The following is a 12,893-nucleotide window of genomic DNA, read 5'->3' on the forward strand; positions in this document are numbered from 1 at the left end:
CAACTGGCTACTGCTGACCAGCGACGGCGCTCTGGCTACTGTCACCTTCTAGAAAACGTTCGCACTTGACTTGGCACAGTATGAGAAGATTCTTTTTTCCTGAAAGATTACAGCATCAGTCCATCAGATGATGACCTGAAGGTGATGAGCCAACATACTTGAGAACGGCCACTGTCCCTTTTGATTATGACATTGGAAACTAGTGCAGAGAACATTTGCAAAGAGTAATTGTTCAGAATCCGAATGTTGCCCCGGTGGGGCTCTCGCATTGCGTGATTCTGCTGGCAAATGAAATGGCATGGTGGTGTTGACGTTGTGCTGCCATCGATCCGCAGAGGAAGCAGCAGCAGCCGTGGTCGGAGGCTACTATACGATACGAAAGTGAGGGGGGGCCTCGTACGGGCCTGGCGGCGCCGTGAGTTCCAGCGCGCGGCTACGATGCGGCGCCTCCTGTGCGCGGCTACCGCCCCCCCCCCCCCCCCCCCCCCCCCCCCCCCCCCCCTCCATGTCGGCATGTCCTTGCTGCAGGAGTCAGATGAGTGGCGGTCTCATGCTAGGGCTTTAGGGGGAGATGACCAATATGAGTGAGACAGGGCTTCGCGATCCGGGCGGCGTGGACGCCGGCGGCGGACGGGCGGGAGGAGCTTGCCATGCTTTTTGCAAATATTCAGATCGCGATTAATCGTCGCGAACCAAGGTGGTTTGTGCGAACATTCGGATCGATCCAATATAAGATTGTTTATATAAATATTCAGATCGCGATTAATAGTCGCGATCTAAAACGAGGTGGTTTTTGCAAGTATTAGGATCTAGGGTGTGTTTAAAAATATTCCAGATCGGCTACATGTCAACCGTGCGTCCAGCGCTCCCTTCCGTTGAGGTCACACATACTGAAGGCGCAACATTTGCAACATACCGGTGATGTGGAGGCTGATGGGATCGCAGCCGCTGAGCGCGGGTATGTTCCTCGCCGCGCATTGCTCCGCCGCCGCCATTGCAGCGGAAGCCGACGGGTTCGCCATACTGAAGGCGGTGGCGGCGGTGTGGTGCTGTGGCCAGAGCACCCGCCCGTCTACTCCGTCTACGCCGGCTGGGACCGTGCCCACCGTGGCCCGACGCCATAGTGATTTCCGTCGCGGTGAGTCATCATTCATTAGTCGGCGCTCTGGCTCTGGCTGTTGTCATCTTCTAGAAAAACGTTCACACTTTACTTGGAACAGTATCAGATTTTTTTTTTCTGAAAGATTACAGTATAAGTGTCTATCTCTATCAGATGATGACCTGAAGGTGATGAGCCGACAGCGTCAGCACGTCACATATTAGATTCAGATTGAACAATACGCCCAGCAGCAACACTTGCAACAGAATTGAGACTGATCATCCGCGGTTAGCAACACACATGAACGCAACGTACGGGGCTGTGCTTCCTTCACTTATTGATATGTCAACAACAGTGTAAGGCCCGATGCTGACGCTGTAGCATCAGGATTGGAGAAGAAACGAATGGTGATGGGCGATTGTGAGGAAAACTCGTAAGGGCAACCGGGTTATTATCGCTGTCGGCAGAAATCCATGCTGAAGTTCAGCATGGACCAATGATCAGAAATATGAGGTGTGTGTGTGTACTTCATGCCTTCACGAGTGAATTCTTGCATGCTTGAAGAACAGGTAGAAGAGGACGGCCGATGACACGAAGAGGGTTAACAGTACCAGCCAGATTTGCCACACTGCAGCAGCCAGGAGAGTGAAAATGAGGCCCAGTAGAGCAAGGACTGTTTACAGAGACACAGACGCGTACCTTTCCATTCAGGAGGGACGTCAAGTTTTGTTATCTCTGCTCCCCATTGATGTGAGGTGGAGATTACAACCCTGCAATATCCAAAGAAAGTATATTATAGTGCATAGCATGATTTGCACTTGCCACCGGGGAAAGGCATGTTGATCATGTTGAGTATGGTGTAGATGCATGTGGAGGAAATGTTTTGCTTGTTCCACTGAAAATCCTAGGCTCCTAGCAACTAGCATATATAATTATCTATCTTAGTCGTGCATACACAAATTCATAACCAATGTTGTGCACCTTTGCTGAAACTGTGAATCATGTCAAATTCCCGGTGCTACAGAAAGACAATTCATTTTTTGTTCTAGATATAGCCAGTGATCGTTGCTAAATAGAGTGCTTAGTAATGCTAACCTATCACTCTAGTGATGTTCGGTTTGTCTGTGTTCTTGCAGCAAAGACGAAGGATTACCTTTCAGTAGGGCAAAATTCAATTGAAGAAATTGGAGAGCCAAGATGAACCTTCTTGCTCCAGTGAGCAACTTCCATCTTCTGTACTTCCACGACACAAAAGTTGCCGTCACAGGTTCCTCTAAATTAAAGGTGAAAAGTATATCCATATTAATGAGACCTCACAACCAAAGGAAAATCCAGCATTGGTGGTCAAATATTAACAGATACAAATTTAGTTAAATGGGACAGCAAATGGATATCCTCCTTTCCTAAAAAAGGAAAAAAAAGCTGGAATCTTGTTTCGATGCAACCGATTGGTTGAGAACATGTTAATAACAGCATAACCATTATACGTTGGCCAGCTAATATGTTCTTTAGTCCATTGGCTAAACTTCAGGTTATGCTGTCACTATTTATCTGAAAAAGGCTGCATCTTCGGAATTTTTTAGGAATATGCAACTCAACATGCAGTAGGTAGCCATGGTTGTTTATCATAATATATATACATTTTAAATAATAAAAACAATGATTTAAGCTCAGCAAAGTCTACAAGAAGCCATCCAATGGGAAATGCAAAAGAAAGGTGAATTGCCAATCTTGGAAAAAATAACCATTACAAGTAGTTTCAAACACTGGCAATACACAATTGTTACTAAAAGCAAAATGCTTGATGGAAATGTGTTGCCAGAATCAATTCAACGGTCAGCATCTCCTTCACTTACAGTGCAAGATACTTCCCATCCAAGCTAACGGAGAGTGTGGAAATGGGCTTAGCTGAAAGTTTTTTGTATCCGATTCTCTTCCAGTTACTTATGTCCACAGCCATAGTCCAAACGTCATGCCCTATTTCAGAGACAAAAAGTTTTATTATAGCTGGCTACTGCTGCTGCAGTTCTTTTAATTTCATTTACAGGATTACCTTTTACAAGTGTGCAGAACAGGAAAGGTTTAGTTCCATCCCTAGAAAAACGGCAGCACTCAATCTTCTCATCCTGTAAACAAACATAAAGAAGAAGAAGAAGATCAGAACAACAGTTGAGTTTTCAACTATCATGATGGAGAAATATAGCAAGTTGTCATAATATACCGGAGATCTTGTCAAATTGACAAGTGGAGACCCCTCATCAACCTTCCATATTCTCGCAGAACCATCAATGGATGTCGAAACTAAAAATTCTGAATCCAAGCTACATGAGAAGGGTAGACGCAGTATATTAGAAAATACGAGTTTAGGCATTTATCTTACAAAGTTATGAATGCAGTAACTCTCTCTTCCAAGCAAGGAACTCTTAAGACAAAGGCTACACTAAAACTACCAAGATACTAGCTAGAAGGCATATTGTGCAAATTGTGCCAGACCGAATCCTATATAATCCATCTCTCAATTCATGCAGGGAATGATATTGTCAATAAAAGCAGCTTCCCCATTTCTTCACCTGATGTCCATGTCACGGAAAGATTTGTGAGCTTTAGGTTCGTCCAAAATCACATTGAGACTTTGCCAATGAAATATTCTGAGGTGTCCATCCTGTCATAGACTCATAGCGAAATACACTTAGGAAGTTTAAATAGAAAATTGAATTTAGTAAACAGAACAAAACATGATTCGAAAAGTAACTCATTGAAGCTATATACTCTTGAACAAAACATATTTCGAAAATTATCAACAGATGAATTATTGTACTTCGAGAAAAAATGGAACTCACACCATATCATTAATACAGTAACAGAAAAGATCACCAATAGAAGTTTATAATAACAAGACAGGATGAGATCATACCTCACCACCAATAGCAAACTTAGCACCATCAGTGCTGAATGTTAAACATTTCTGAGGCCCAACAGATTGGAGAGGTGAAGCTTCTCTTGAAATAAGGTGGACACCAAAATCTCTATAAACCAGCTTGAACACCCTACAAGAGTGACAGAGCATATAAAAAGTCTACAAGAAGCGAAAACCGGTGAAAAAGGTAAGTGATCCTCGTATAACATCAAAGCAAATGTGTTGGTTTCTAGGAGAGGCTCACCTGCACCCTTTGGCGGTGGCGCAGACCAACTCCCGGCCGCCGGGGTGCACGGCGATCGCCCGCGCCATGTCGGCTGCATCCTCGCCCAAGACGACCCTCGCCTGCGAAAGCGAGCATAAGCTCATCGCGCGATCGGAGTATCAGACTGGTCCTCGAGCGGCCGCGTGGGGAAGCAGTCACCGGCTCACCGCTCACCAGGGGCTCGGAGGCGAGGGCGGAGGCCCTGACGTCGAACTCGAGGAGCTCGAGGAGCGGCGGGGACGAGGCCGTGGCGCCGCGGCCGAACGCGACGAGGAGGCGGCTGACGCCGGTCGGCCCGTCATCGTCCCGCCGCCGTATCCACGCCGCGCATGTCACCTTCCCGAGCGCCGCACCCTCGCCGCCGTTCCCCGCCATAGGAGAGCAGCGGTGGACGGTGGCGCCTTGGTGGCCTCAGCGAGGTTTCCGGCGCTGCTCTGCTTTTGTTGGCGCTTGGATTTCTTAGGGAGGAGACGGGACGAGGGAGGCGGCCGGCCGCCGTGGCGCGAGGCGTTGGGCGCGGGCGGAGGAGTCGTGGCGGGGCGGAGTGCGCCACGGAATCGTCGGCCGCATCCACTAGAGATATGCTCGCGCCGGCTGCGCGCCCGCGCTGGCGCAAGCTCACGATTCGAGCACCGCGCGAATCGGCCTGCCGGGCCCGGGCGCTCACGCGTCAGCCTGGCTGGCACGTCGCGTCGCTGTCTTCCCCGCGCAAGGTGAAACCGACCGCGCCATGCGCCCATGCCGGCGTCGCGTCTCGGCACAAGCGTGCGCACGGCTTCGCCGGCGGAAAGGGCTCGTTTTATGCGGATAGGCGTGTGCATCGTCGCCACCGGAGCTCGCTGGAGGCTGGAGACCGTGGCCGGAGGAGACGGTGTCACGGTGAAGCTCTCAAGGCGCTCTCGACCCCGCGGAAGCGGCACCCGCCGAGGAACCGAGGAGTAGCGGCACTGGGTGTGCGCGGCTAGACTGCGTCCGCAATGCTGCCTTCCTGAGTATGTGCCGGGGTTAAATCAGCTGGAACCGGAAGAGAAGGCCGCGCCACCTCGTAGTTGATTGCTGACAGGGCTTATCGCCGCCGTTGGTGAGACGTGCGCGCTGCACAACACAGGTTGCGCGCGTCGTTAGACAGCTCGTTCGCTTGGCTGCTGCGTTCGGCTTCTGGCTGCTGCGGCAGAGAGCTGCTGCGTGCTGCAGCTGCTGCGGCAGAGAGCCGAGCAGCAGCAGCCAGCCGAACGAGGCCAAGCACGCGACGCGATCAGGACATTCTATTGAAAAAAAAAGTATCAGGACAGATTGGAGATGGCACGCTGATGCGTGGAATGAATTCTTTTTATGAGCGACGGCTCCATCAAACTGCATCACTTTTACACAGGATCGAAGACGGAATCGATCACCACACGTGCTCAACATGCATCTGTTCAAAATTGGAGATAGTACAATGATGGGTCGACAAAACTATCTCGTGTTCTCAACTCAAACCAACCTATTTACATATGTTGCATTGTCCCATTGTCGACATGTTTAGAATCCGTTGGAAATTCTTCAACATGTGACAAGGGGCATCCAGTTCATTCCCTTTCTGCTACTGGACTAATGGTATTTAAACTATTAATAAGCCTACGTTACACTGATTTCCTGCTCACTGTTCTGGTAACTTGTGATCAAAGCATTTTCTCAGGGCTGCCCTTATCTCCTTCAGCATCTCATCGATCCCGATATGCCTCCTGTTGAACCAAGGCAATGGGGTTAAACAGAAGGAAGTGACATTAAAACAGGACATGAAAATAAGCAGACATCAAACTTGAACGATATTGATTCCAGGTTTAAGAGATTAGGCAGCCCAGAGGAATCGAACAGCAAATTTATGAACTTTTCGTCAGGAATATGAACTGCTTAAAATTGATAGCAATATAAGCATGCATCTAGTTTTGTAAGGTCAAGAGACATACAATACGCTAGCAGCGACAACAGCTTGAGGTCTTGGATAGTCCCCGAGTTGCTTTTCACCACCTTCAACTGTAGCCTCCGATGAGACCTGATGTTTGCTTACGTGTCCATTTAGATTATCTTTGCTGCCACTTATGTCCTGCCCTTCTTCACAACCAATTGAAGATATTTCTAAAGCCAGTGATGATAGCCTATCATGGGCCTACAAGGAGGGGGCAAAAAGCATCGCCAGTAGTTAAAACACCGACTGTGTCAATATGAAGTCAGATTTTCAGGAGATTACTTCAAACAGAAAATCGCATCCGCGGAATTAGGAAGACAATAGTTTGACTCAAATTAAGGAGTTGAAAGTGAAGTGTACCTTAGGAAGATCAATCTTGTTCAGGACCACAACATAAGGTCGCTCCAGGTATTGGGGGTTATACATCCTTAATTCCTGCAAAAAGATACATGTCAGATCACTGTTCAACACTGCACCTTGACTTGTGAACAAACTATAGACAAATGATTCAATTTTCACTTCCACAAACAAACTTGATATACCCAATTGAAATTTTCAATCCTTTAAATAAGCAAGTTTCATTCTAAGAACCAATATTTCTACTAACTGTCTAGAAGCCTAGTATCCTCATAATCTGAACTGGTCTGCTCTTTCTTTATTCTAACAGCCAGATACTGAGAGCACATTAGTTACACTCCTCGTATTCCCTTGAACTCCTTTCCCCCCCTTAAGCTTACCATATACAAACAAGCAATATGATTCTGCTCCTGACAACATATAAAAATATTTTTCAATGCTAGTCTAACAGATTTAAAGCTATAACTACAGATCATCAGATAAATAGTGAACATTGTAATGCTGAGACAGTGAGACGTGAATGCTAAACAGCAAATGGGAATGGTTGAAAGCAATTAGAAATTACTTCTCTGACAATCTTATAATCATTGACAGGATCATCTGCACCAGCATCGACAACATGGACGATTACTCTAGTTCTCCTTAAATGTCTTAAGAAATTGCGGCCAAGACCCTGAAATTTAATTAAACTGGATGATGAGTCCCAAGGTTATAGCGAGGGGAAGCGGCATGAAACTGCCAAAAAACTGTAACTAGGAACCAACAAAAAACATATAAATAAAAAGCATTACCTTTCCAAGATGAGCACCCTCAATTAGACCTGGCAAGTCTGCCAATGTTGCTTCAGAGGAAAACTGTAAGGCTCCTAAAGCAGGATCTCCACCAAGACGGCCAAGATTTGGCATTAATGTAGTGAATGGATAATCAGCAATGTCTGGTCTTGCGAGTGTAATAGCTGATAGAAGTGTTGACTTTCCAGCATTTGGAAGTCCCTGAAGATGCAATGAAGGCAACTTATAACAACATGAAGACATGCTAAAGAAATAGATTTGAAACAAGCCTCACAATTTGGATAATCACATCTTAAAAATGAAACAGGGAAGACTCTGGTATATGATATATAAATTTTTAACTAAATGATAAAAACATTTCCTGATCCTTAAAACTCGGGATGCATGGATTAGTGAAACGTCATACCACAAGGCCAACATCAGCAACTACCCTTAAGATCAACTCCAAGCTTACTTCCTCACCAGGCTGACCATGAGTTAATACCTGCAGGCAAGGAGGTGATAAAATCACAAAAGATATGATGAAAATTGTCAATAATAGGTATAATCAACTTGATGATGTCTTTTAAAAGTTTAAGCTATCAAAATCTGCCATGTTAACAAAAATGAATGCCAGCAGTTCCGTGTTCAGTAAAGAATCTATAGTTGATTCCTGACTGTTAAAATTACCAGCAACTTTAACATCTTCTTCCCATGATCAGTCATCAACCAGTAAAGTGCAGTTTGTGGAAGTTTAGATCAATTTGTGCATCGGCAAATATGACATCACAGACATGCAAGCGACTGGACATTTGCAAAGTGTATGCAAAGCTTAAGAGGAGGCAGTCAACTAGACTGGAGACCAGACTTTGCTATCTGATGGGCAGATTGTACAAGTACAGACACATCTTTTTTCCTAATCCTTCCCCCAACTTAAAAGATCCAATAAGAGCAATACAAGTGGCACAACCCTGAAGCTAACCGTAAGTGACACAACTTACTTTGTCACTAGCATCACGCATGATGTTTGGGGATAAAGTCATGGCTTTCCTCCTCCTGTACTCAGGCACATCTATCAAGCTGATCTGCAAAATAAGTAAATAAATGTATTACACATGTAAAACCATAATATCAATCCAGCATATGTATTGTATCAAACAAAGGGAATAATCATAATGAAAGAAAGGGGCCATTTTCTTTTTTTTCCCTTTTTTCTTAAAGTAAGCCAGTCCTAAGCGGTTTAAATTATTTACACAGAATAATCAGTACATGAAGGAATAGGCATAATTGCTGGAAGCAGCTGTCTGAAAGGAAATCAAGCACACCTAAGTTCGCAGTTAGTCTGTCACCCATTTAAACATTTATAGTACAATATCAAAATCAAGTTATGGATCTGTCATACTAGGCTGCAGTGCTGCACTTTCATTGCATATGTCCAAACAGTACAGCTGCATCTCAAAACGTCGGGGTAACCGTGATTCTTACCGCACACTTTACACCTTTGACATTTGTGCTTAAAGTAATGTGGCAAAATTAACATGATGGTGAAATGCTTACTAAAAGGGTTAAATGAATTAGGGACCGAATGAAATGAGTTTGGGATTAGGAATGCACATTTCTTCTTGCATCAGGGGGTCAAAATAGTCAATAAGTAAAAACTCACCCCGCCCTGTCCACCTCTAGCGACGAGCACTTCATCGCCAGGATGAGCCAAATCAGCAAGAACAGTCCCCTTCTTGCGCTTCACAACAGTTCCTGCAATTCGATGCCAAGGCATTGATTATGGACCTACCCTCACACACTAGAATTCCAAAAATGCTCTGAATTCACAGCACCGAATCCACAAACCTACAGGCACGGGTATCCTGAGCGTCTCCCCGGCGAACCCGCTGTGCATCCTCGAGCTCAGCGTGCCACCGGCGGCGCCCACGTTCCCGCCCCTCTTGGCGCAGTACCGCGCCTTCTCGTGGAACCGCAGCAGCGTCTCCTCGGCCTCGTCGGCGTACACCACGACGTCGCCGCCGTGCCCGCCCGTGGGCAGCGCCACCGACCCGTCGTAGTTCCGCTTGTACGACACCTTCTTGCTCTTCTTCTCGCCCCTGTTGAACCTGCCGCGGGGCTTGGCGGCGTCGGTCGAGGGGGCAGGCGGCATGGCGAGCACGGCGCCGTGCCCGCCGTCGCCCGCGCGGACCGTGACCACAGCGTGGTCGAAGTACTTGTGCGCCTCCTTCGCCAGCGACGCCGGCGTAGGAGGAGCGGCGGCGCGCGTGGTCGGAGCGGCCTCCTTGACCCGTGCCGCCCGGCACGTGACCGCGAACGGCGTGCGCTTCCTCGCAAGGCCGGGGAGGGGAACGAGGCAAGAGCTATCCGAGATGGCGTGGTGATGCTGGGTGGCCGCGCGGAGAGGGTGGGAGGGGAGGCGGGGATGGAGAAGAAGCGCCATGGTGGTGTTGCCGGCTTGCCGCGGCGTGGCTGCAGTGGCACCTGCGCGGGGCTGGAGATAACTGATAAGCAAGTTGCGGCGCAGCATCCGCCGTTGGACTGCTACCAGGAACACATCGCGGCCGTCGGTTGCGTACTCTTGAATTATTTCATCTTTGTTGGAGCAACTGCAGCAAACTGGCTGGATGTATGTACATGGTTGCTGCTGAAAAATCTGCTCCTGACTCATCGAGGCCACTGAACTTGTAATAATATCACAAATGCGGATTTTTGAGCATAAACGGTTACTACCTGGTCAAGTGCTGGGCTTACCAAGGAGGATGTAGCGTTAGGTCAAGCTGCCTGTGGCACACCGGAGTTAGAGATCCTTTAGTTTTCCCCATGTTAAGCCATTTATGTTTGAGTTTGTATTTTAAATTATTTCTATGTAATATCAATCCTTAAGGGGCGTTTGGATACCGGGGGCTAAACTTTAGCCCTGTCACATCGAATTTCGGATGCTAATTAGAAGGACTAAACATGAGCTAATTACAAAACTAATAGCAGAACCCCTAGGCTAAATCGCAAGACGAATCTATTAAGCCTAATTAATCCATCGTTAACGAATGGTTACTGTAGCACCATATTATCAAATCATGGACTAATTAGGTTTAATAGATTCGTCTCGCGATTTAGCCCAGTGGTTGTGCAATTAGTTTTGTAATTAGACTATATTTAATACTCCTAATTAGTGTCAAACATCCGATGTGACAGGAGCTAAAGTTTAGCCCCTGTCTCCCAAACACCCCCTAAAACTCGCATGGCTAATTTTCAAAAAAAAAGAGAGAATAATATCGCAAGTGAACTTATCACTTAACTGTAAGTCATTAACCAGTGAAAAAGAACCAACACTACTTACAGATTACCCAAGATCATGCACTTTGAATCATGGCAAATTGGCAACTGAAAGTTCTGTATCGAACACAATCTTTTCTTGACTATAGACCATGTAGATGTATAGTACGGACTTGAAGCTGTGGCGTGTTCCTTCAACAGCACAAATTAATAGTGACAACCACCAGTTCATCAAGCTACATAATTCATTCGGCTCCATAGATGAAATGATGAATATCATCAAGAACTAAACATACAAGAAATGCGCACTCTTCAACCCCGAACACAAGTCTTATCTACTCTAATCACAACTCTATGAGGCCTTTGATGCAGTAGGTGCCCACAAGGAACCAGCCAGTCATCACAGCGGCGAAAGCAGCAAGGCCAATCAGGAATGTCATGCCGCCGAGGAGGGTACCGGCGGAGAGCACGACCGCGAACGGCAAGAAAATCTTCACCGCAGATGCCGTGCTCACCCAGCGGCCTCGTAAGAACATCACAGCAGCTAGGCTGACCACATTCCATTTGTCGTGGCCGGAGTAAAACAGTCGGTTCAGATTGTTCACGACAAAGGAGTGACAGTTGCAGGTGAATAGGTTGTAGTTCCTGTTCTGAAACTCCTGCGTGCCTTTCTTCAACGCACCGTCCCATGTGGCACCTCCTTCAGGTTCAAGAAGCTTATAGCACTGCAGATTCCAAAAGATCAATATTCAGTAAGCACTAGCATGATTCAAGCATTCACCACTTCAAAATGTTACAAACAGTGACAAGTCATTGACAGAAGCACAAACCGCAGGGCGCGGGGTATTACCTCATCACAATTTACTTGAATGTAGCGTGCAACAGCTCCGAATGCAAAGTTGTCAACTGATATAAAATTTGGACCAGCGAAGTCCAGAATCACACCATCTTCTCTGCAGATACCAATGTGACCGATAAATGGCACCAACCATGTGATGAAGGGTATTGGAGTCCATACGATGCAACAAGGAAATCGGGCTCTTCTTGGGTCGATCTGACCAAGCTGGCTTCTCTGATCTTCCATCAGATCACTGTAAGTTCAAGCTTTTGATCAACAGGTGGAGAGAATTTGTGCAAAAGAATGATGAAGGGAAAACTGTTGAGCACTCCACAGAAACAAGTGAGCATGCATGTGGTCAGTTAACACAAAAAGAATGCACAGAGATGCATGATGGAAATTCACTAGTTAGAAGTATAGCGATACCTGAACACAAGTGAGCATGCATGTGGTCAGTTAACACAAAAAGAATGTATACAGGATTTGAAAGGTAATGAACAACTTAAATCCACTTGCAGAATGAGGCTCGCACATAAAGTGACTAGAACGATGCTCTACCTGTTCAGGAACAAGGTGTTTCCCCAACCCCAAAAGGAGCCATCCAACTGATCATTACAGATAGAATCGTCGCAACCAATGGAAAGAGAAAACGCGACGTTCTAGAAGGTGATGCAGACATCGTCTAACTCAGCAATTCAGCAAAAAATCACTATAAATCTAATCGATTGCAGGCTCAGCTTGACGAAATATTAAAAGGGGGCCGGCGACCGAGCAGGTGAGGGAGAGAAGGACCTTGGACCTCACCAGCAGTCGTCGGCCAATCGTCGCCGGCGCTGAGGATGTGTCGTTCGACAAAGGAGAAGACCGGATCTGTAACCCGTCCGCCGCAGCAACGGCAGCTAACTCGCCGCCCGCGGCAACTCACGGTCCCTCGTCGTCCCCACCTCTCGCCGGCAGCTCTCGGTGCCCTGAGCCGCGAGCTCGTCGTGAATGGGGGGATTGGAATGGAGAGGATTCAGGATCGGAACTGGAAGATAGAAAATTGGGCTGGGCCCTATTGTCTGTAGATGGGCCAAGTTTGATGCCTGGGCTCTGTCTGGGCCACTGACTGAATCACTTATGATGTTGTAACTGAATGGTGGCCATTGAAAAGTTTCCTTGGCGGCCGCGCGCGCCCCCGACCGACTCGGAGTCCAAACCGAGTCGCAGTCGCAGCCCCCGCCGTCGTCGGACTCGCCCGCCCGCCGACCACCGACATCACCTCTCCTCCCCTCCCCTCCCCCGGCTACAAATACCCACGCATTCCTCTTCCCGAGGTACTTCTTGCCAGCCTCGATCCGCCGCGCAAAAGAAACCAAGAACTCGCGCCGCGCTCCAGCAATCAACAAACAATCCGCCGCGACAAGAGAAACCAAGAAGTCGC

General features: G+C 47.3%; 3 protein-coding genes across 5 annotated transcripts; all 3 read right to left on the reverse strand.

The window, feature by feature from the left end:
- Positions 1-1,400: 1,400 nt before the first annotated feature.
- On the reverse strand, positions 1,401-5,264 carry LOC117840232 (SEC12-like protein 1). Its single transcript, XM_034720701.2, has 10 exons — positions 4,456-5,264; positions 4,261-4,361; positions 4,014-4,146; positions 3,670-3,761; positions 3,321-3,420; positions 3,153-3,225; positions 2,956-3,076; positions 2,253-2,372; positions 1,799-1,869; positions 1,401-1,727 (listed from the first exon to the last, which is right to left on the reverse strand). Exons 1-10 carry the CDS (start codon positions 4,654-4,656, stop codon positions 1,636-1,638), a joined length of 1,104 nt encoding a protein of 367 aa, XP_034576592.1. The 5' UTR covers positions 4,657-5,264; the 3' UTR covers positions 1,401-1,635.
- A 310-nt stretch (positions 5,265-5,574) lies between these two features.
- LOC117840231 (probable GTP-binding protein OBGC2) lies at positions 5,575-9,843 on the reverse strand. The gene is made up of 9 exons (XM_034720699.2): positions 9,205-9,843; positions 9,020-9,111; positions 8,358-8,441; positions 7,784-7,861; positions 7,378-7,578; positions 7,152-7,259; positions 6,590-6,664; positions 6,231-6,430; positions 5,575-6,005 (listed from the first exon to the last, which is right to left on the reverse strand). Exons 1-9 carry the CDS (start codon positions 9,797-9,799, stop codon positions 5,921-5,923), a joined length of 1,518 nt encoding a protein of 505 aa, XP_034576590.1. The 5' UTR covers positions 9,800-9,843; the 3' UTR covers positions 5,575-5,920.
- An 890-nt stretch (positions 9,844-10,733) lies between these two features.
- On the reverse strand, positions 10,734-12,489 carry LOC117836154 (protein RTE1-HOMOLOG). Of its 3 annotated transcripts, none has more exons than XM_034715531.2 (3): positions 12,270-12,489; positions 11,483-11,723; positions 10,734-11,357 (listed from the first exon to the last, which is right to left on the reverse strand). In XM_034715531.2, exons 2-3 carry the CDS (start codon positions 11,714-11,716, stop codon positions 10,977-10,979), a joined length of 615 nt encoding a protein of 204 aa, XP_034571422.1. In that variant the 5' UTR covers positions 11,717-11,723; positions 12,270-12,489; the 3' UTR covers positions 10,734-10,976. The 3 variants fall into 3 exon arrangements, with proteins under 3 accessions (XP_034571422.1, XP_034571421.1, XP_034571420.1); XM_034715530.2 differs by having other exon boundaries at positions 12,263-12,489; XM_034715529.2 differs by having other exon boundaries at positions 12,275-12,488.
- Between the last annotated feature and the right edge of the window lie 404 nt (positions 12,490-12,893).

This window comes from Setaria viridis, chromosome 9 (assembly GCF_005286985.2).
Source record: "Setaria viridis chromosome 9, Setaria_viridis_v4.0, whole genome shotgun sequence".
NCBI lineage: Eukaryota > Viridiplantae > Streptophyta > Magnoliopsida > Poales > Poaceae > Setaria > Setaria viridis.